General features: G+C 32.5%; 1 protein-coding gene across 4 annotated transcripts in view; it reads right to left on the reverse strand.

The window, feature by feature from the left end:
• Window positions 1-2,259: 2,259 nt before the first annotated feature.
• Window positions 2,260-25,541, reverse strand: part of LOC123713203 (trichohyalin) — a 42,593-nt gene continuing 19,311 nt past the window's right edge. Inside the window, exons 3-7 of one of the 4 annotated variants that reach the window (XM_045666765.1) lie at window positions 18,789-18,977; window positions 18,242-18,423; window positions 8,357-8,616; window positions 7,735-7,959; window positions 2,260-3,571 (exon numbers count right to left, since the gene is read on the reverse strand). In XM_045666765.1, coding sequence (XP_045522721.1) covers window positions 2,460-3,571; window positions 7,735-7,959; window positions 8,357-8,616; window positions 18,242-18,423; window positions 18,789-18,953 — 1,944 coding nt within the window. In that variant the 5' untranslated portion in view covers window positions 18,954-18,977 and the 3' untranslated portion in view covers window positions 2,260-2,459. Of the gene's footprint in view, window positions 3,572-7,734; window positions 7,960-8,341; window positions 8,617-8,737; window positions 8,912-11,045; window positions 11,124-18,241; window positions 18,424-18,788; window positions 18,978-25,541 lie in introns of those variants that run through there. The other 3 variants (XM_045666764.1, XM_045666767.1, XM_045666766.1) reach the window with 3 other exon arrangements.

The following is a 25,541-nucleotide window of genomic DNA, read 5'->3' on the forward strand; positions in this document are numbered from 1 at the left end:
ATAAAGGAATATGGAGGAATCTGAGGTGATAGAGTTCTAGTTCCTAGATTCTTATTATATTAAACCTTTTTAGGAACTCAGCAGCATTTCTGATTAAACTCTCTCATTGTATGTTCTGATTTAATTAAATAAAATGATGGGTTCTTCCCTTAGTGAATCGACAAATATAGATTTGATGATTAAAACTTCATCCATTCAATATTGATGTAACAAGTAAATGAAAACTCATAGCAACATTCACGACTTAACAGAGAAAAATTAAATACATTTCATTCCGATTTAAATATATATTTATTTATTTTAGCATTTATGTTACTTGGCACGATTATGTGAATCGCATATGTATGTATGTGATATCGTATCTCAATCAATTTACCACCTTATTTAATTAAGGCCGTAAATTATATATCTATATATATTTATTTCGTAAGTTAATTTTGAGTCAATTTTTTATACACATGTATAATTTTTATGAAAATAAGGCCTTGCGGAAATCGAAATCCTAAGCAAATGTACATTGGAAAAATATATATTATATTTATGAACTATAATCATATAGTAGGCTAATGAAAGTCCATGTCATTTTGAAAATATAACGACAAAACATACTTTAAGCATTTGAGACGAGAACTATTCGTGTTCTTCACGACCATAATTATTTACTTTACTTTTAATTTGAAAGTAATTAAGTAGGTTTTATATGGACCCCAATATAAAATTAGCTTGAAATCCTTGCCAACATAAATTGCCTAACATGTAACCGTATCAATGTACATATCTTTATTATTTTATCGATGTAATTAATAACTTTTAATTTATTCTGTAGGCAATATTTATAAGTGAAACCTGCAATAATGTTCCAATATTTTGTAAGTGTAAATAAACATTTATACAATTATATTGTTACTAACTATACTTTTGACGTTGTGCAATGACAGTGCAATATTTTGAATCTACTTGCTAATGCGATATTTGTGCAATAATTAATGATCTGTTAATAAAGTTTTTATGAAAATGTGTTGTTATTTTACTACCAATACTTTTATTGGCTACATATAAATATCGTCGTATTTATAAAAATCAAAACAGGGAGTAATAATACGTGTTGGAAAATATTGACCCCTTAACCTATCAACCACGCGATTAGGCAGAGCAATGGCCGAGAACCTAAGCAGCAGGGGAGTGTCTAATCTCCTCTTTAGGGACTTTAATTACTTAAGCTAGGCTTGTATTTGTATAATAAAAAAATATAGAAATACAAGTACAATATAATTGTCGTAATATTTAAATTTTGCGCCTTTTGGTCCATTGACTTGAGTTGTCTTTTATGTCAAGTCGGTATTCCGTTTGTCTGTGACCATCTCTTTTGTCTGTGAACATTACAAGCCGATGTTTAATTTTTGAAACTAAATAAGTCCTAAGTTATTAACCACATATACAACTACTTGTTTCCGTTAAATATTAACCAGAATTAAGTCTAAAATGATATTCTTAAACACTAGTCCATGCGTACTCGCAAAGCTACTCGAAATAGGTAAAAACAAATATTAGATTAAAAGATTTCAAAATTAACGTATTGTTTACTAATATCGAAACGTACGTTTTGTATGACGACCTTATCGAGACCGCCTCAAGCACCTAATATAGTATAAGCCAAGACCTTTTTAAAACGGTAAACTACATTTTAAAAGCAGTCGCTATTTGTAAATGTTGTTCCTAGTTATGGTCAAACACATACGTATGTCTTATTTATTTAAAGAAAAGTCAATAAACTTTGTACGTATTAAACGTATTATAATATATATATATATAATACGTATTAACGTATTATATGAACATGTTCAACAGAATATTTCTAGAGTCATGAGTAAAGAATTGTAACAGTGTTTTAGATATATTGCTTACAAAATGTTTCATAACAAGAATATGAACGAATCTATTACATATTACGAGGACGTTTGAATGAAATTTTCTAATTTAGAGAAGTTTCAGCATAGTAAAATGTAATTTATGGTCGTTTCAAGAGAGGCTCTCACATACCAGACAATTTGAATTTACATAAAGTTCTCGTTTTGTCTTATGAGAGTAGTGTTTGCGCGTTACTTAAAGTATTTTGTGTATTTATTAGTGTTTTCCCGTGTAATTAAACTCCTCGTTTTTTGTTATGATGAGATGTACGGTGTCTCGGTCCGATCTCTTAGCTCGTAACAATATGTTAAAAAGCTATATAAATGGGTAGATAATGAAAATAAATTTGAATTTATAGAATTTATTATTTGTTTGTAAATTAAAATATATCTATTAAGTACAATAATAAGTGATATTGACAATGTTTATTTATTTGTTTTAACTAAAAATAATAATGCTCTATACATAAATATATACTTATAAAATATTTGTGATTATACAGTTTAGCAGGTATCCATTTACAATTTGCTCAGACTATTTATTATGGCAGTTTAATATGGTCTTACAGTTCCGAGGCGCCCTCTGGAGATTGGTTCCGCATAACTATGGCGGAACTTCGTCTGTGGTCTATCAGCTAAGTCGCGAAAATCCCTATAGTCCCTTTCATAAAACCTATCCCTATCGCCTTCCGCGTACGACTGTCTATGATCATCCAACAGGCGAGTGCGACTGAAGGCCCGTTGTCGATCGTTCCAATCTCGTCTCCTCTCCTCTACGGGCTCTATCTCGTCCTCATCCGGGGCTTGATTTGATTCCCTTCTATCGCGGTACCTGTCATAATCGTCTCTTAGCGGCTTCGGCTCAATCCTGTTCAGATAATCTTCAGTTCCGTACTCGTATCGCTTCAAGTCATCGCGCTTTCTACCAACGCGCGGCAGCCTTTCCATTTCCCTGTGCAAATCGGGCGGTGCTAGATCGCGGACTCTGTCTTCTTTACGTCTCTCCGGTTCTCTGTGAGAACGCTCAACCTCACGATGAGAACGCTCTTGTTCTCGCCGAGAGGCCGTTTCTCTGTGACGCTCCTGACGCTCGTCCCGTCTTTCTTCTTCTGGAGAAGAAGTCGAGCGACTGTTCCTGGCTTCTAACATGCTCCTTCGCATCGCCATGTGCGCCTCTAGCTCGCGATTGAATCTCTCCCTCTCTAAGTTCTTGAACTTTTCCTTTGCTACATTGAAGCGTTCTTTCGGCGACGTGTCGGCCATTTTGAGGCTGCCTTCGCTCGTGCCTCTCTGGAGTTTGCCGAAGCGACCATCCACTCTGTCCATGCTCCGGTTGGAGGGTTTAGTGTCAGCTACGTATCTTCGTCTGTAATTCGTTGTCTCTTCTGGATATTTGTCTACTTTTTCTTTGTTGCGTTCGAGAGATTCGGGTCTAAATCTCCTCTCGAAGGTGGCCTCGCGGAAAGGGGCTAAAGCGTCTCTGAATTGGTCTGAAAGATCGTCGTTATAAGGGGTTCTGTCGTAGTTTCGTGGTGACAAAGCGCGGCGAGGTGGTGATGAGCGTCGCGGGGGGGAAGCGCGGCGGGGGGAAGGAGCTCGACGCGGAGGAGACGCGTCAAAGGCCTCGTGCATCAAGTAGGCTGTGCTTTCAGCCCAATCCTCTTCTGAAAAATTTAATAATAAAATGAGTAAATAAAGAATTTCGATTTCTCAACGTAATAAATAGCTTATAAATATATCATCATCCTTTCCTTCAATTCTTTTTCAAGCGAAAATTTAACCACGAAGTCTACTTCGTGTTTTCTCTTAATTTTAATTACATTCCATTTCATTTGGAACTATATTAATAAAATAAATATCTATTCCGTATTTGAAATCTCAATCTTGGCAACAAGGAATGTTCTAGTTCAAAAAGGTTTCTTTACTTTTATCAAGACGAATTGTGTGAATGAATGAGTATTTATGTAAAATTCTCAATTTATACTGTTAATGAAGTGGAGCAGTTGCACTGTTAGTATAATCATAGTAAAACATAACAAAAGCTACTAAGAAATACCGATTGGTTTATTTGATAACGTTAATATCGAATAGTTAAAGGAAACAATACATGACAAAAGAAAGACTTATCTATGACAAGTGAAAGATTAAAAATGTTATTTGCTCTAACTACAAAGAACTGATTTTATCTACCTACTTTAAGCTTCATAATTACTGCTCTAAAAGCCTACTTCTTAATATATGCGACACCTTACAAACGTCATTGTCGCTTTTACATACAACGGTACATCTTTAGAACAAGTTTAACTCATTTCTAAAATACTATTTGACATAGAAAAAACCTGTCGCTCCCACGTGCCAATCTTGTGAATCATTTAGTGGAATGAGGTTTTATTAAAAAATTTCATTGTCGCACTAATTTATTGTGAGAATTAGCTTTCGCCTTTCTTCGTGATTTACACTAGTTTCATTAAAGTTTTCGCTTAAAATGGGCAATATATATTGTGACCCCGTTTATTAACTATGTTAATTGATTGTATATGCATACAATCTTTGTTGATAAATAGATTATGTATAGATATTAAATTCAGGTGAAGGGCCAGTTTTGTGCCAACCGGACAGATGAAATTGTGATGACGGCGAGCGGAGAGTGAAAATTGCGGAATTCCTTGGAGGGAGAGGCTTTCAACCATGGCCCCATATAAATATATATTGTTTGTATGTTTTATTACATATAACCTTAACCATGACGATGAAAGCAAAACGTCGGTTAAATATTAAGTAATTAGCTTCTCAAAATCGTACTTTTAATATTCGTATATTTAATACACGGGACAATGTTAGATAGCGTTAAATCGATACGGCTGCCCGTGTCCTTCTTACTTAGTTGAGTGTTTTCAATACGAGTGTAATGCGGCGAAATGGTAAAAAAATAAAAAAACAAACCCTAAATTGACTCAAATACTTAATGTAGTTTATCGATATTGAGGTGCCGGATTAAGCCAGCGAGGGGCCTGTAGCAAATTCTATCAAGGGGCCCTTGGTATGCTTTAGGTTCTCAAGTTTAGGATATTGAATAAAACAAAACCGTTACGAATAAATATATATATCTGGATCGACAAATTGAGTGATAGTAACACTTTCAATCTTTAAGCAAATCATGCTCTATATTCAACAAAGTGAGATGATAAAGACGTTCTTATAAAAATTTCTGCCCATTTGATAGGTAGATGTGCTAGCTTTTATATGCTAGTCCAAAGATATCGATTATAATTAAACATTAGAACATTACGGTAAAAAGTTTGTGAAATACTTACTTAGTTTTACGCTTTAACGTGACGAAATCGAGTTTTAGATTTTTAAGTGGAAGTGAAGCAAGATATATTACGCATTACGCTCCTATTTAAAAAAAAATATTACGGTTACCGGTGCGTTAGAGAGCGGGCCCCCAAATTCTCGGGGCCCGTAGCATTTGCTAATCTTGCTATATGGCTATACGGCACTGTCCTTAGTAATAGTTCTATCTTCATAGATTATTATCTGCAACGACTGACTTCTATTTGTTTAGTTAGTTTAATTGGTTTACATATGGATTTACCACTAATTTAACAGAAACTGGCGAACAACTTATTAGTATATAAGGAAGTTGTCCATAACACCAGTACTTAATATAAAGAAGTTAAGTAAAAAAGGTTGTAGGGAATCTCTGGATCTATTGAACCGAATTTGAAAATTATTTTACCAGTATAACGCCACTTTATTTGTCAGTGTCACGGATTTGCAACTCGCACTAAAAACACTCGAACCGAAATATTTCATATTAATATATATTTCTTACTAGTATAAAGTTTACAAAAAAGAGTGCGAATTTACATGAATTACAATCTAGCCTATATAATAGTTATCGCTAATAATCGTAATATTATTTCATATACTCGTATAAAAACAAGTCTCGTACCATGTCTCTCTGTCGGGTTCGCGTTAGATTTAAAAACTAATAAAAATGTCGGAATTTATTGTGATTTTCAGTAATAACTAGTGTTTAGTGTATATCATCTTTCAAGGTTTATAGGTCACCAGTAAGAACGTCTTTAATAAGCTTTGATGTGATTAACGTTATGTCGATCGAGTAGAACAAAAGTAAATTCTAACTAAACATATGCAAAACTATTATTGGAGTTAAAAACTATTGTTGCACATTTTCCAGAATCCCTAGTCTAGTCTAGTTTCCTCTAACCCGCTCAGAAACAGTACGTTGACTTTATTACAGAACAAAATTTGGAATTCAACTCACGCGCATACACATTAACCTGAAATAACGGTCTCCCGTTGCATGTTGCTGTTTTAAGGTTGCCGTGAGTTTAGCTTCTAATCGATTTTTTATACAGTTCGTGCACGTGCAAAAGCCAATGTAACGTAGATCGTTGGTCACCATTTTGTTTTAATTCAATAAAAAATACACCTTTTTAAATGTATCGTAGGAATCTTTTAAATCATATTTAATCTATATGATTTGTTTACCAGGTAATAAATAAGATGTGACAAGCCAAACTGGTTTACCAGAAATCCAGAAAACCGAGGTTAACAAATATGAAGTGTCAACATTTAAATACATTATAATCATTAGTTTCATAAATATGAAAAATTTAGAAAGTGCAGTTCACCTCGCATCTGTAAATGGACATAATGCGTTTCTCATTCCGCCATTATAAAATCTAATAAGTACATTTTGTAATGCAATGTTCAACGACAGAGTGAAGGTGAGAAAATGGTCTTGAACCATTTGAGAGATTGCAAGTGATACAATATGTTTATCACGTTCTTCTGTTAATAATAATGCAACTGCCACGATTTACTTTATAAGTGTAGGTTTTTAAATATGTAGCCCATGTTGTTTGCTACATGAGAAATCATTCGTAATTGGTATAGAACTAAGACAAAGTTGTATATATTTAATATTAATGAGCATCGAGAATAATAATTACTAAAATTGTGAGTAATAAAGTTTTTTAAGTAAAATTTGTTAATAATTTACTTGTCCATTTTATAACTAAGTATGAGTGCCGAACACAAGTGATGTATATCGAAAATATGTTGATATAATATTGTTTAAAACACAATTAAACAGATATATAAATCCTGGAATCAATTTATTTGTTAAAACTTTATAACCCTGCTTTGGAAATTGTTTCAAAATGATGATACAAAGTGTAATTGCAAGTTGAATGTAAACACTGTCACGAATGGTGACGCCATGGACTAAAAATATTGCGTCTTTATTTAAACTCGAATTGTAAACGGATAATATAAAATATTCATCAAAATGAATATAAAAATAGTATGTATTTGTTAAGTGAATTTTAGCGGTATGTTATTATTATTCCATTCCAGATACATATAACAAATCAGATTTCTGTATTTTCGTGATCACCTGTTTTTTTCTAATAGGCAAGTACCTCGGTCTGGCCTTCATTGTATGAGCGTGTGTTAAATAATTTCGCAACCGTGATTCGAAACTACGCCCTCAGTGATAAGTGTCACACACTGGTCAACGTTTGACAAAACAAAACTGTGCTTGAATCTGGGTACAGGTACGACATAAAGAAATTAAAAAATTGTCTAACGTTTTCGATCAGTATAATACTTAGATCCATAGTTTTATAGTTAATGCACTCGTGGTAAAAAAAAAAATTATATCGCATGTTAGCCAAAGAAGGCTGACAAGCTTAAAAAACTAACATTAAAATGGATTTCCCGGCGCCTCATTTCTAGATGTCAAAGTCAATGTAAAGAGATCCTTAAAAAGTCTGATTAAAAAAATAATTCATACCACTAGTACTGTGGTTGTCGTGGGGACGATAGTCATTCCTTTCAGGGGATGGTGCGAGGTCACTCCCAATCCCGGAACTACCGCCAGACGATTCCAATTTGCGTCTGGCATTCACCCCGACTATGTTCTGGTTTAGGCAACGCCGTGTGTCAATGTTGTTCAGGTTGCCTTTCTGTCTGTGTACTGTGTCGTAGTCGCGGGGTGGCAACAAAATTGGGCTTTTGCCTGGAATGTAATTTACATGGCTTAGAGTGTGAGAAAAGCTATAACTATATAACACCGATAAGAAAACCGATTTTAGAATATTTTTACATTAAGAGTTGCTAGTGGAACGCAATTGCCATAAAACATAATGCAATTCCTGAAAATCGAGCAAACTTACAAACACGAGCAAATTTAATAAGCCACATCGCAGACCCATCACGACAATCCTTTTATTTCAATGTTTAATATGTTGAACACGCAAAGACCATAACACTACTATACAAGAATTTGCTAATACTACGATAGGTGCATACAAAAATATAAGCATATATAATTAAAATACCAGATAATGCTCCATATTTAAAGCTGCCAAACTACAGTAAAATAAAGAATGTTGACTGACCTAATCCCTTTTTACCTGTAGACAACTTCTGCTTCAATTCAGCAGCCAAACTGTCATACAAATTTGCAACATTCCTGTCCTCATTACTGCCAGAATCTGATTCTCTTGATACTTCGCTCCCCAGAGAGGAATCTGGAGGCTTCTTACTGTTCGGCAGCGCACCTCTCATTTGTAATTTTCGCTCAATATCCGCGAATTTCTTCTGATTTTCCGGTCGTTCTATTAACGCCAAAAGATGGGTGTAGAGCATGCCAGCCGTGTGGTCAGAGTCACATCTGTAAACGTATAGTCTATGGTAAGTAAGCTGATATATCATTTGACATTAACCGAAAATATGTTCAATATTTATATGGTATATAATTGAAATAATACTTTTGAATGAAAATGACTACATACAGGCACGTTTTAATTGGTTTGATATTTACAAATTGTGTACAATATAGCGCTGTACAATCTAAGAACTGTAATTACACAGGCAAGTTACACATGTTCTAGCAAATTGGGTTATGTCACCAGATAAGGGCAACACCGTAACGCGACTGACCGCGCAACCTGCTAGATTCTTTACCAAATCCGGCTTACTACTAACCGTTTTATGAAAACGTGTCAACATATTAGGACAGACGCATAATTAAACACAGATTATATGACAAAATATACCTATCGGGTAGAGCTTTTGACACGAGTCTCCTAAATACCGGTCGATCTAATTTAGTTAATAAAAAGACGCAAAATCATATATAATTTTTGAAAATGATTGTTTGTGTGTAAAGTTGCGTTGTCAGTACAAGATGATGTAACAAAGGTATATATTAAAAAGCATATAAAAATATTTTGCTTTTTAATATTTAGATTGAAAGTCAAGTGAACTTAATTAATCTATAATGTTATGTAAATATTACAAAAACAAATTTGCGAGAGCGTCGTTACTTTCGCTTGACATTTTTAAATTCATTAGAAATCAATTGTTGAGAATTATTGTAAAAACACAACTTTCTTTAGAAAGCTTTTAAATATTCGTATTTTTTTGGTATGATTTAATGTAGACTAGACAGTAAGTTCATCATTAAATAATAATAATTAAAATAACAAAACCTTATTTATCAGATAATTAAAAAAAAAACATAAATAATTAAATCTTTTTTGACATAAATGCAAATCGGGCATAAATAAAAACAACTTTTACATTGTTTTTAAGAATTTAACTTATAGTCATTATCAACATAATTAATAAAATATTCAATAAGTCTATTACACAAATTGCGGTGAACACTTTTGTAATTACTAAACATGAAATTAATTTACAAATTCCAAAACCACATCGAATGTTATTATGAACACGAATGGAATGCATTGTGCCATAATGTCAGAGCTACAAGGTCCTTCTTGTCACAACATATATCACACTTTGTTAGTTTGATCGACGGTTAATTTAACGAAAATTGAAAAGTGTGGTTTCTAAATGTAAATAAACAGCTCTTCAAAAATCGGAGTATATAAAAAATTATGTTAGTATAAAGTTAATTTCAAAACTGTAATAAAAATAATAACTAAGTTCAAAAGTATGTGAACAGCCGTAATAAAAAACGTATTCTATCTATTTAAGCAGCCGCTGCATTTATGGAACTCAGTAGAATGGACATTTCCGTTTCCTCTTAACTAAGATTATAGGCTTGAATGGATTGCAAGACTAAATGGACTGAATAAAATCCTAAAGTAAGGATATTACAAAACTACGAGACACTTAGGCGGGAACGTACAGGTTATGTAATGTCATTGTTGTACACATATACAAATCTAATACTGGTTATCTATGGCCCACCCACAGATCAGATGCAATAGAAATGATGTTCCATTTTCAACCGTAATACAAATAAATGCCATCTCACATTGTCCTGTAGATTTTTATAAATCAAATGACAATAATTCGAATTTAACAGACATTGTTGTCTATGTTAAAAATTTTCCTCCGAGAAACAGGTGTTACTACTTATAATATTACATATATATGTATGTTTTTGCTGAGTTACGAGTCAACGATTGTTATTTTTTTTGCATAGGATGATGGGCAATTCTTTGGTAATTATATCAAGAATACAAATCATACCAACTATACTAATCAAGGTAGCGTTGGATAATATCGAAATTGAATCATTTCATTAAAGCCCTCATACGAGGTTTCTGACATACATTCATTTCTTTAGCCGTAAAACTGAAGAGGTTGAAAGAAAATCTGTACATATGTTTAATGAATGCCATTATGAAAAATAAATATATGTGTATAATCAAATAAGTAACAGTTAACAGCCTCGTAAACACATTAAAACATGAAGCTCACATCAATTATAGAGAATTGCATAGCACGACTTAGACAAGATCTTCACAGCACGCAATTAGCAATTATCTGGTTAAATATTCATACATTTTGTTAATTCAGCGTTAAAAGTGCTTGCTGCATGAATTATGGCGTGAGGAAATAAATATGCATTTTAGAAAATAATAATAAAAATTGTATTATATCGATCATCATCATACTATAACCTTAGCATTTCGATAAATTCCAAATTAAAAAAAAAAAATATCTAAATACGATTATTTTTAAATATAAAGATTATATTTACCCTTTTATTAATAATCAGTTGCTGGTCAAATGTATTCTTGACCCATTTTGGTCCAAGTTATAATAAAAAAATATAGAACTCACCAAATCACAAGTCACAACAGTACAGAATATAAAACACTAATACAACAGAACACACATTATTACAAAAAGATTTTACAAGTGATTTTGTGCAAAAACTGGTTTTTAATACTAAGAAGTGTTTAATGATTCTCAAATTACTAATATCAAGGTAAGCACAATTACAAATGACGATTGTGAAAACATCATTGAGTATTCAATATGACGCATCTTACATTTTATATATTGACTAGCTGTAGCTCTCAACTTCATTCGCGTTGATTTGAGGCCAGTCTAGCACCTAGCAGCATCATGAAGGCGTGCGTGGTACATGATCATTATTTTGCGTTATTTTAACTACGCTAAGAAACTAAATCAATTTCGTTCAAAATTCTATTTATTTTGATCAAAACCTTTGCAACAATTTTAGAATAAATTTGATCACGAAAGCGTTTTTACTTAATAAAAATAATTAAAAAAAATCAATGGCGCTACAACCTTTTTTTAGGTCTGGGCCTCAGATTTCTGTATCTGTTTCATGATCAGTTGTATATCGAATAGGCAAGTAGGTGGTCAGCCTTCTGTGCCTGACACACGCCGTCGACTTTTTTGGGTCTAAGGCAAGCCGGTTTCCTCACGATGTTTTCCTTCACAGTTCGAGCTCATGTGAAATGCGCACATAGAAAGAAAATCCATCGGTGGGGATCAGGGATCGAACCTACGACCTTAGAGATGAGAGTCGCACGCTGAAGCCACTAGTCCAACACTGCTCTAATAATAGTATTAATAAAAATAATATTCTTCGATAAACTATCCAACATATTAAGAATGTTTAAATTCGAACCACTACATTTTAACCTTTAACCAAACAAACAAACAAAATTCAGCTTTATAATATACAGGTAGGTAGGTATATTATTGTTGATAAGGAATTTTGATTGAGAAACAAATTCTCATAATTGTTATAGAAGTCTCTAGTACCACACATTTTATATGGACACAATTATTAAATGTAATGATTGCATGTGGTGAAAATTTATTGAATATTTTATAAATTCAATACGAAAATCTTTAAAGGCATTTATGATCAAGGATTATTTTATACATGCACGGATATTGCACGTCTATGATAGAATTATATTAGCACTTTTTGTAATTCTTGTGCGGCGATCATTCGTCACAGTTGACAGTATTACCAACTAGAAGGGTTCTACTCGTTTGCCTTGCAAAATGCTGACTTCAAGGTGTCACAATATTTTCACTTCATGCTTCGTCAGTTACTAGCTTTAATTTTTTATCTAACACCCGCGGGGTGAAAGTACTATGATTGATAATTGCACCTATCAAAAAAAACTGAAAATGTTACGGTGATAAATTCTAAAAGTATTTTGCCGTTTTTAGCTACCACTGACTTAGATTCGAGGAGAAATCGAATGACTCAGCAGCATAATAAGTAATATTTTAATATGTGTATTTATTTGATGAATTTGTGACGTTCGGTAGTCGATTCTAAGGGCCGATTTAAATTAAGTAATAAGAGGTTTCACTAAAAACGAATTGAGAGCAAATTTTAAAAATTTCAATGGTATGTCCTCGTGTTTGGCGCGAGTGAAAGTTAACGAAAATTTCTCCTAATTTAATAATAATAAATTACGTTGAATTATTTATTTATAACCTTGACACTTATTAAGATAAAAATGTGTGGAATTTTTATAGCCAGTGTGGTAAATTATCGTTATGAGCGTGAGTTTATTGCGACACTTCAAATAATGCAATAAATTATTGTCTGTATGACCCCGTTTTTACTTAGTATAATAGTTATACGAAATGACACTGTTGTTAATATTTATTTTTTTCTTACGCCGAATTCATTTAATTAGCAAACAAATCGCGATATCAACGCTGACGTACTCGCGGCAAATATCGCCATCTACATTTACAAAATGCGATTTCTAAGGGTCAACGTTCCCACCTCTGGGCTACAAACAAGTACATTAATACACGTATTCATAATTAGAAAGGCACAATATATACATTTCTATGAACAAGAGAAGCGACATCAACTGTGAGGGTCTACAATAATTTGCTAAGAAGTCTACCCTTAGCTTAGTGTTACGGACGACGAACAATATAATTTAGAAAGCTGGTGAACGAAGCTAGTTACCAGCCATCCTTATGTAGACACAGCAAAGCGTAGTTACAGCAGGAGACTCTGTGTTACTGTGAGACTCGACTCAGCTTGGGCCGTCGCGGAGTGTTCAATCGCCTAAATGGCAGGATGGAAGCTCACTGGTGTGAGTGAAGTACGAAGTAAAGGTCCTCGCCTTTTTTCACCCTAATCAGATTTTTGTTTTGACTGCGCGGGCGGCTTTTACATTGTTCGTTGCCGTAACACTTAGAGTTTAATACCTAAAAATATATGTCCCATTTTTACTTCTTCAAGATCCAGGTGACGTTTAAGCGATCAAGTACGATCCCAGTTTCATATTTTTTACTTAACTAGTGTTTTCGTTAAATACTAATACTGTGTGAGTTTATTGCCGTTAAACGTGGTGTATATAAACATAGTTTTTCGGACAAATAAACTTTGGCTAAAAGCTAAATTATTGTATATACAATCGGTTATCTTTTATAGTTAATTGTAAAGTTTATAACGTTGATGTTTTATGTTAAACCAGTTTATTCTTATACAAAACACAGAATATTAACGAAAATACACAGATTAGCCAAAAAATTGCAATGTAAATGCTATTATTAGCGTTTTCTAATTCATTTCAAATACACAAATGTCTCATATGGAAATAATTTTCCTATATGCCGTGTAATCGGAATGCACAAATGCAGCATTATAGTAGAAAACTACCAATTATTATCAGCTACATTGATACAGCATGTACAATATTTAAAGAATCTTGTTTTAGGAATATATATTCCTTGCGTTGAGATCTTGGTATGTATGTTGCAAGTTTGTTAATAACTTATATTTAACTGGGCTGTGAGAACATTTGTATTGCTTTTGGGTTCCACTCCATAGTATTTTTTACGCATATTTACCCCCCTCCCCCATTGTCTATGCTTGAAAACGAAATGCATTTTCGAAGATTCCTACAAAAAAATAGTACGTTTATGTACTATGACTTTTGAAAACTTTGCTTACTTTTGCTGACAAGAAGATTAGAATTACTTAGTTAACAGCAATTTGACTCCCAGGGAAACAAAAGAAAGATGATAATTGAATCAGTCAATGATCTACAGAAGTTACATTTCCCAGACTCATTTTTCAACATTTTTAAATACTTATACACAAGGGCTATATTTCTTTAATTATTTAACGATAGTTAGTTAACAAATATAGTGGGTATAAACAATTATATTATTATCATATAGTCATACCAAAGATGTATGTAGGTTTATTTAGAAATTATCTTTCAATAATGTTATACTTTCTATCTTCAATTATATTGCGAAGACTTGAAATGACACCATTTTGTGTTTGATTAAAACTGTACAACCAGTATGTACACTACTGAAACAGCAAAAAAATTAAAATAAGTAAAAGTCAACCCTATATGGCCAGTATTTTAATTCAAATTTAGAATTTATTTTTGCTCTGTAGCTGCCATCTTGCGGTCATTGCTACAAAACTGGTATGGACTGGAATAATCTAGCTTCTAATCTGGTTGCAGGCTGTATTGCGAGTTAGTGAACTTGAATTAGTTTTAAATAGTTCCCGCTGTTCGTTCAAAAATATAGAAAAACAATTAGGGGATATAAAAACTTGTGAAGTGAGAGTGAATTCTTTGTAATATTTAATTCAAAACTACTAAAAAATGTTATATATTTAGATAAATTGAAGAGCTAGGTTGTTCTGTGTAATAACTTTTTTCGACCAAATCTCATACACATTTAAATGTGAACATTGGCCGAAGTAACGTAACAGATCTGTTGATCTTTTGATGTTTAGAATAATAAAAACAGTGAAATCTATAAGGTTAGGAAAGTTGTCATGTCTGACGTATATATAGATTGAGATTAGTGCCATGAGTGGCTTTAAGTAGTTTTCGTAGTACGACTTGTAGAACTTAGGGTGAGATACAGAAACGAGACTTGACGCGAACTGACTCCTGTATGACAAAATCCAATAAATGTTTGACATACGGGAGTCGGACTTAGCCCTAAATTACATTTCTGAATATTATCATTAGTACTCTACAGAAACCTCTCGCAACCACTCGTTACATTAAGATTTGTAACTCTATTTAATGAGGTCGGGTTGGTACTGTTGTCTTTAGACTAAAGTTAGCGTCATTTATGTGTCTCTGGTAACAGCGAGTAAACTGTAATCTTTAAAACATCAATAATAACAACTACATAGTCTAGTCTAGTAAAAATAAATATACTATGGTGGAATTATTATTAATTACCTATTATTTTTTCAAGCAAAGAGCGTACCAATTCTTGAAAGGCCGGCAACGCACTTGCGAGCCTTCTGGCAATGTGAGTGTCCATGGACGGCAGTATCACTTAACATCAGATGAGCCTCCTGCCCGTTTGCTTCCAATTACTTAAAAAAATTGACTATAAAGTAGTCAATAGTACAGAGTCTAATAGTTATTTTCATGTACTGGTGCCAAGCCACTAATATTAAATAAGGTGACGAATGCAACAATAAGTTTCCATCAATTTTCTTAAATGCTACATGGCTTTCAAAATTGTTAACAAGCGTCAATTGAAATACAATTGTGTATATGGGACATTTTACCTTATAGGTTCATTATTAAGGTGTATTATTGCATACAATAATATAGCCTTCAAGATGCGCCGGTACCGCTAGGCAGTTGTTGCAACATTATTGAATACGGTAAATGTCAAATTAATTGTTTTTCTTTATATAAAGGGTATAATTTAGTAATCGCAAACTACTACAGGTACTTAATTAACCCAAGAATTTATTATATATATAATATAATAACACATATGTTCACCATAATTGTCATATACATATTTTAGAATAGATAGATTGTAAATTATACGTTTTCGTACTGTAGAGAATGTTTTGAATATTTTTTGGTTATCTTTCTTTCCCGGTTGCTAAACTAATTTCATATCTACGTAAAAAATGAATACAATATGAGACAGCCTTGCTTCATAACGAGGCTTAATTGTTATATTTAAAAAAAAACCATATCGGCTAAAATTTTATATTATTACTAAAATAGTAAGATACATATGGAGTCAATTCGTGGTAGGTTGATGACCTGATAGGTCTTGGCTAGCTGTAGCTTATGTAATCACATACCTTCACGCGTGGTCATCATCATAATGCAAATATCAGCAAAACAGTGGAATATTTTTTTTTAGTTTTAGTAGGAGTAAGTTATTTGGTAACTTAACATAAACTTTATGTCTGGTTTCTAGATTTCTGTACTTTTATTTGCATCTGCATGCCGGTTTCCAGGCGATGTTTTTCTTCACAACACGTGATATTTGGCACAGCCGAGGGTCGAATCTACGACCTGAATATTTAAATAAGTCTTACGGAATATTTAGTAGTTTTATTAAATATTTATTATAAAATAAGTTCGACGGCCGCATCGGTTTCTGTATGAACGCGATAAACTCAAAAACTACAGAACTAGGTTAGTTTTTACCAAGAGAATTAATTCCGGAAGGTGTATGATACTGTATGGTTTTATATAAATTGACTTAACGATTGAATTGGTCACGCAAATACATGAAATCCACGCCGGAAAAGCTGCGGGCGGAAGCTGTTACTATGTCTCCCGTATAAATGGTTAAATAGTAGTGAACTTGTTATAGATAATTTGAACATTGGCAATTTGAAGGCCTAAATAAAGGTGTTGTCGCAGAACCAGCTAGTTAAAATATTTGGTTACATGTAATAGAGCCATTGTCTTGCGTGGCATATTGTCGAAGACACAAAGGTCATGTTCTCAACAAATGTCAAACGATCACTCGATTTTTTTAAATTTCAATGTCGTTTGCGTAAAAAAAGTAAAACGTGTATATTTTTTAATGTAACATTATTTATAAAATTCTTGATTTCACACAATTTATTGTTTTCTCAGACGTGTTAGGGCACCTATTTAACATACCTCATTACATAGACTTTATCTTTTCAATATACGAATAAACTCTCTTTATATTTTTATGAGAAAACATTCTCATGTATTTGTCATTTGTTTATCTGGCCTTAATATGAATGCGTAAGAAGATATTTAGGAACAATAGATTTATTAATACCACTGCTCGTTGTCACATTACATAGCATAAATGTCCGAATCTTAAAAAAAAAATTTTTATTGTAATATATACACATATATGTATATAGTGGAGGATCGGATTGGATAAATGACGCTAGGGCTTCTTGCATGCGTTACTTTTTGTAAAGTCATAAATTATGTATTTCCTGCATAGTATAATTTTAATCTAGCGGACATCAAGAAGTGATCTTTCATAATGTAAATAGAATTGCCCATCAGCTCGAGTTTTTACACAGTTTTCAATTTCCCGTTCCATCGCATTGAAAGTTTATATGGTTTAAAATATATTGTTTATGAAACACAAGTATTTATAGATTATTGTGTTAAGATATATAGATTAGCAATATTCTACTTAAAATATAATTTATTGAGGTTACGCTAACTCTATACCAAATTGTAGTGAAAACGTTTGCCGCCTCACGTAATATTAGATTCCTTATCCACAGACCCAATTTCATCAAGAAAAAAATAATACAAAACGCGTCCGCAGCGTCGTTTTCGCAAGGATTTTCATTATTGTTTTCTTTAACATGAGGCAACTAGTACTTCTTGTACTTTATCGCAATCAAAGCTTGTGACAGCGAGTCAATTGTCATGTTGACATCGTCGGTACACTATAGTGCAAATATGCAAAATAGTATTGTGTTGAAATAAAGTTCATGTTACGATCATGTTACGTGGCTTAATCGAAAAAAAATTGTACTGTGTACACGACATGACGATAATTGATTATATGTTATTATTTTCAGTACCAAAAATAATTACTATATTACGACAAATAATAATCCTAGAAAATGAATGAATTTCACAATCAGCAAAGTAGAGCGTATTTAATATGATACCAAAATTAATGCTTTTGAATTATTTATTTGTATTTTTTGGAATGCATCCGTAAATCGAAACCTCTTTTCTAACAGAGAGGCAGTAAAAACTTACCGGTAAGCATGTACATGGACTGGACAGCCTGTGATAGGATTGTACAGCAGCAGGACACAGGCCACGACGTCTCCTTGGACCACGCCGCTTGTGATGCTTCCGTGTGGGATGAAGTGTTTAATAGTCTGTTGCTTTCCCTTACTCGTCACATTTTGGATTATTTTCAGACCCTTATGGGACACCTAGGAGAACAAATTGAAAACGCTATTTAGTAAATCATTCAGTAGATTGACTATTTTCTAATTACGTAGTAACGGTAGGCGATTGTAATAATAATAACTTAAAATAATTTGATATTAAATATATAATAATATAATTAATTACTATATCCCGTATATCTCTATTATTACATTTTTCAATTTAAATGAATAATTGATGTCTTTTTGTACGGTTGGGTTATCGTGGTCCTTTTATTATCCAGGAAATTTGTAGATTAATCTACTTACATGAATTGTTAGATTCGAATTAATCGATTTAAATGTCAAACTTAAAAGTAACAAACAACCCAGGTTAAAATACCCCATCGTATTTTTTGTATTAGTTTTACCTGTAACGTGACTTTAAACGGTTCCAAATCCCTGGCTCTTTCTTCCAGTATCCGAATGGCAGGTAGCGCGAATTCCTCGCCGCGCAAGCCTCGTGATTCCTGCGCCCCAAGGAACCACACGTAGTAGGAGGCTTTCTTTATGTCTTTTTTTAGTCGTAGTGCCATTTTGTTGTTATGTCATTCTCGGTCCTGCAAAAGAGTTTATTGAAGTTAGCATGACACTTTTTTATTCGGGAGCACGGAGCTTTTGACTATTCTTATGTAAAGTTCTATACATTTTTTGTAAAAAATAAATAGTTTTTGTGATTTTACACTTGAAGAGCTATTTTAATCTCATTCAATTATATCACGTATAAATTGAATATCAATGAACTTTATTTGGTAATTTAAAGCTGACTTGCATGGAAACTGACTATTATATTTCGAGCAGTACAATCTACACGTGATAACTGCTGTTAAAGTCATATTAGTAAAAGCGGTGAAAATAATGTCATTCGCGACTTTGTGGTATACACATGGCGTATAAGCCGGTCCTACTTTCGCGGTAGCAGTGTTGGCCTAGTGGCTTTAGCACACGACTCTCAACCCTGAGGTTGTAGGTTCAATACCTGGCTGTGCAGCAATTGACTTTCTATGTGAAATCATCGTGAGGATACTGGCTTGCCTTAGACTCAAAAACTCGACTCATATGTCGGTAGGCATATGAGGTGTTTTTATTCTGACACTCAGATGCCTCTTTATAATTTTCGCCGTAATATCTGCTACAAAGATAGTGCGTCCATTTATAGTTTTTTTTTATAAGAACGCTGACATCCAGTAAGTAAGGAAAAGTATGAAAAACCAGTGTTCATACTTTTCCCATGCATAATTATTCTTGACTAGGGCCAAATATTGTTTGAAGAAATAAATAAATTATGGTAATACGTAGCGGTAAAAACGATTAACTAAATTATTATGCCTATCAATGATTATTTAACGCTTAATAAATAAGGGCTTCAGTATTTTTAAATTAAGAATTCTCACAACTAGTTACCACATTGGTTCCCAAGCCTTGACTTCTTTTCGTAATTGCACAAAATTAAAACATGAACTGCTATGACGACCAATTAGACGATTAAACATATTTAATGTTTTCTAATATCAGTTATTTTATCTAAAACATTTACCGGCCTTTTATTGCGTGAGTTTGAAATATATTTGAAGTTGAAGTTTTATACAGTTTTCGACGACATCGTTTAGAACAACATGCCGGTTATATTGATCAAAATGAAAGGGTCTGGCTGAATTCTATTGTATTGTATTTACTAACAACGTCATCAGCTGTTACGACTATCGGTGCTAACGACCAAATATGAATAGACCCTCGTACTGTATTCGTACACCACGGGAAATATATATGCAAATCTCAAAAAGCGTATTAATATTTGGTTGTATGAAAAATAATCCCCTTTAGTTGTAAGATATAAACCGACTTAAGTAATAACATAATTAATTAAGTTGCAGAGAAACTTTACTCTTTACTTAAAACACATTTAGAATTATTATTAAAATTGTATTCGTTATAACGAGAGCGTATAAAACTGGGTTAAAAGCTGTTAAGTCATTCTACAAATATTTAATTATAAGTATTCGTAAAGGTTATAACTTAATAGTGTGTTGTAGATTATATAATATATTGATGGGTTTGTGGGTATGTTTATAAATTGCACAAGGCGATTATATAAATCGTGGAGATAATATGGATAAGTTATAAATATTCATGGAAATTGTTTAATCAAATTGACTATTTACGCCATATAATTCTTAAATTGTTTTATGGTTGGGAAGTATCGTTAAATATGTTTAGATTATTTTAAGTCCTTTTTTAAACGACATGACGTTGTATATAATATGCATATGTAATGTATCTGCCAAAGTCTAAGATTATCTTGTACAAAAGCTTTTATATTATTATTTTAAATAATATGCCTAATACGCAGTGTTACATGTTTTCAAAATTAACGTTTTTACCGAATAAGAAATTATAATGAATTTAGTAAATTACATAAACGCCGCTCTAATGCCCTGAATACCAGAACAAATTCACATGTCATAAAATCATCTTGGACACCGTACAGTAATGTAGGTGCAATTTTAAACATTACGCAATATCAAGCTCTAAGTTTATAGTAATAAATACCAAAATCGTGTGAGGCATTACATAATTGAATAAAACTACATTACTGTACTTCTGACATTACGATACATTCACATTGTAGGTAATTTAATTAGCAGTTAATATCATACCATTGTTAAATAAAATAATTCTTATATTAAGACTGTATATTATCAGGACTGAATGGCCTCAAGTATAAACGAATGAGTATCGCAATACAGCGAGGAACTGCTGCCAGCGTTCAGCCACAGGGACCAAATATTTTGTGTTTGCTTTGATTTTCTTTTTAATAATTACTTTCTAGGTTAAGAAAATTGTAAATATTGCTCAATTATAAACTACATTTAAAATTCAGATTTCGAAAGTTATCGTCGAATATATAGACAGGGTTAGGTTTAGACCAGATATAACAAAAAATATCAAAATAAAACCTTATTATGCTGATAGATAGGTCAATGATTACAAAATCCTTTCCATACGACTGCGTTGTACAATCGTTTCACCACGATCATACAGAACGGTCTATAAACCAAAGACCTATTCCTGAATAGACCTATGACAAACGAATTACGCGTCTACCTCCTCTATGGTTTTTTAAAGTCAGTTCAAACAACACACGAGCTTGGCTTAGTGGCTTCAGCGTGAGACTCTCATCCCTGAGGTCTTAGGTTCGATTCCCGGCTGTGCACCAATTTACTTTCTTTGTTTGTGCGCATTTGACATTCGCTCGAACGGTGAAGGAAAACATCGTGAGGAAACCGGCTTGCCTGAGACTCTAAAAGTCGACGGCGTGCGTCAGGCACAGAAGGCTCGATTAACAAATGATCATGAAACAGATACAGAAATCTGAGGCCCAGACCTAAAAAGGTTGTTGCGCCATTGATTGTGTTTTTCAAACAATCCAACAAAGTTTCCGTCTTAATAATTATAGTTAATTTCAGTACAAAGTACTCGATTACGCATAATAGCAGCTAATGTTCCTTAATAACTTGTGAAGATCTCTTAAGAATTTTGTTTGACCTCAAGTTTCTAATAATTATTGTACTTTTGTATAACCTCGGGCAGTTTTCAAACTGCCGTTACTCATTTTGGGAGTGGTCTGTGATTCCGTTACTTCACTGAAAAACATGTTCCGATTATTAATATCTATGAAACAAGAACTATTAAGGCTAAAAAACAGTAATTTGTCAAGCTATAAAATATCTTCTTATTTCCTAAAGGTTTTTTCATAATATTAATTAGGCAGGTAGGTCATCATAACATCTTTATTAGATTGCCGGTACAAACACTTTTTTTACGTGGGAAAACGAGCCTGCCGGACGCCCAAAAAGGGCCATCATGGCAGCCATTTTCAGTGGGTTTGTTGCCGGACTTTGGGAGGAGTAAACTCGATTTTTTCAAGAGTTGGAGGTCGTATGTCTCAGAAAAGACCCCAACCGAGAGTCGATTCTACAGTTCATCATCTTTAACATAAGTATAGACATTCAATCTTTTGGTATGCAGTTTCCAAATTCCGTCAAAAAATTACGAAATTATAAATTCTTCTTGTTTTGATTAATCTAAGTAGTTTTATACATACAACAGTTAATAACTGATTTGCGAACAATTTTAAACAAGTATAAAGGATTGAATGTGTCAAGCGACAAACAAAATATTGTTTTAAAAATAATAAACATACTTTTATACGTTATGCTAATTACTTGACAATATATGATTGTGTTTTTATGTTGCAACTGTTTATGGATAAACAATGGACGATTATATTTTAATTCTATCATCACTTGTCTTCACACGGGTTCAATGCGAAACATTGTTTGTACTGAACTTTGTTTTCATAAGTACTTTCGTATGTTTTAGAACACCTAAATGCCAATTAAAGACTCAAACAAAGTGTAGGTTGATAGTAAATGTTAAATGATAATAATGGAATAAATATAGATATGCAATCCATGAGGATTTAAAATTGATTGATGTAAATCTACCAATTGTTTTTCAAATTAAAGAAGCAACTCTGACAATTTTACCGTGAAATAATCCGAAGAAGGAATTAAACGATTTCACGTGTATTTTTTCAGTCAGTTATAAGTACATATTTTAACATTTTTGACAATTTCTTAATGTATTACTTAGCTGTCACGTCAGGTCAAGAGTTCGAGACGGTTTCACGTTTGAAAATATTATAATTACACCCAATCAGAGAATAGGTCCAAATTATTAAGTTTCTAAATAAAGTTTCTTTATCGCTGACCAACATTTCTGAAATACACTCAAAACGTAAAGTATTTAATTATAAATTTGAATTTTAACCGCTTACTAAGGTTTTGCTAAAATGGCATAATAGTTTAACTTATAAACCACGCCAACCAACCAGTCCAGTTACATTTATTGGTGATACATATTGCTATCATATCATTTTGCACTCATATTTATTGGAAAATACTTATATGCTTTAAAGATAACTTCGTAAATGTGGTTACATTAATAAATATCCTTACATAAAGTGACAAATTTGAATTAAAAATTATCATATATAAGGCATATATACTTACATTTATAACTGTTCGAGAAAGATTTTGACGATACGCTTCCAAGTGTAACCGTTTGATATCCCATTTATAAACATTAAAAAATACCGTTCTAATTTTGTCGAAATAATCACGTGGAATACATGCTAGTTGTAACTTCAGAGTATATATTCCATTCAACTTTTTGTCACAGCTCATATGACATTAAGCAACTGTAACCAACTATTAAAAAGCTAATAATATAAAGCTAACAAAGGAACAATACTGTCTAAAAGTGAGACTGACGAACGAGGCCACTCGGTTAGGAGGTTCCCACTGTTGAAAGCTTAGCTTCATTGTTTATACAATTTCTAATATATTATTAAAATAACCTTCACTTTTCTATGGTTTTTGGACGAGTAATTATAAATTAACCGCTTGCGTGATTTAGTTGGTCACAGATAATTCAGTCACGAACAAAAAAAAACCAATGTATTAAAAATTATAAACAAGGCTTACGTTAACAAAGTTAAAGGTGTTCCGAAATATTAATAGCAGGCCCTTATACTTTAATTTCATTAACAATCAGTTATAACAGTATCAGCTCTGAGTTTGTTTAAAAAAACTGACTTTTATAAAACTTAATGAGAGGCGGAGTGACACACATACCTTTTAATTACGTAAGCGCACGATCAAATTAATGATTAACTGTCACCGTTACCGTAACGTTATGTAACGAAGCTTCATACTCGTTTATAGGGAAGTCGAATCGCACGGATTTCTATTAGATAATTATAACGGTTCGTTAATTATAAAATATCTGATAGTGATAGTCTCAATAATGAGTACCTATAATTTTGTCTGATCGCCATAGTTGCGTGGTATAAGCCTTTGGTAATGTTATTATTTCCATTTAATTGAAACATTTACTTTATACATAATCAATATATCTTTTGTCATTCAACATGATTCTTGAGTTAATATTACCTCATTTTTGAGTAAATATTAAAGCAAAAAGTAAAGTTTTGAGGAAAATTTTCGTGACTAATATTTTCTGGAAACGCTTTTACAGCTTAATAAATCAACATTTCGATATCTATCAGAATCCGTATTCGTATCATAAAAAAGTAAAAAGTTAAAATATTATCTAACTAACATGGTTAAAGCTAATCTTAATATCAATATGATTGCTATAATGTGGTTGATAAGAATAAATAACTGCGCGAATTGAACCAACGTAACATTTTCTGCGTTGAATGAATAAAATGCCTTTATAAAGAACTTGAATCTAAAATTATCATAACAATGCAAAATCTAATTACCTTGATAATATGCATTTAGCTGAGAATTGTAGCAAAAAACTTGATTTCTTTTGTCAGTTAATTTCCAAGTAGATTCGTATGTCTTCCGTCCGCGATCCATAATAGCGCATTGTTCTTTAACACTTGGTATTAAGGGGAAACGTGTGTTTGGCGTAAATATCGTGGAATGTTAGGAGATGCACAAGTTTTACCTAGAGTACAAAAATCTGTCAATGTTGCTTATGATTTTCTCTTTATTTTCCATAATTTTTAAAAACAAATCCTAGCATTTATTTTTAGGTAGGTATAAGAAGATAATGTTTCTGTTTTCATACATGTCTAATAGTAAATTAATCTTCGGGTAAACGATTTCATTCTAGTTATTACGAACGTAAGTAGCTAATCTAGATCTATCAATTTACATTATACCGAATAGTTGTGATGATGTGATAGTACGTGGAATAGTGTCAGAATAAATTAAATATAGAAACAAACTGTGTGTATGAATATATGCTCATTTTATAAAGACTAGTTACTGGATTACGATACGATTGCATTTTCATATTAGGCACAGTTTTGTGATAATGTTCAAAAATATCAAGCGAATTAATGCTTCAAATGACATAACTAACAATTTTAGTATCTAAATAAAATTATTAAAAATAAAAAAAACTTGATAAGTAGGAAGTATATTTTATTCGAAGTACGAAGCATAATACTACAAATATCTAATGTCAGTTATATGTTTCTGTTATAAATCTGTTAGTTCTATCATTTTCACGAATGAATAAAC

This window comes from Pieris brassicae, chromosome 8, assembly GCF_905147105.1.
Source record: "Pieris brassicae chromosome 8, ilPieBrab1.1, whole genome shotgun sequence".
Lineage (NCBI taxonomy): Eukaryota > Metazoa > Arthropoda > Insecta > Lepidoptera > Pieridae > Pieris > Pieris brassicae.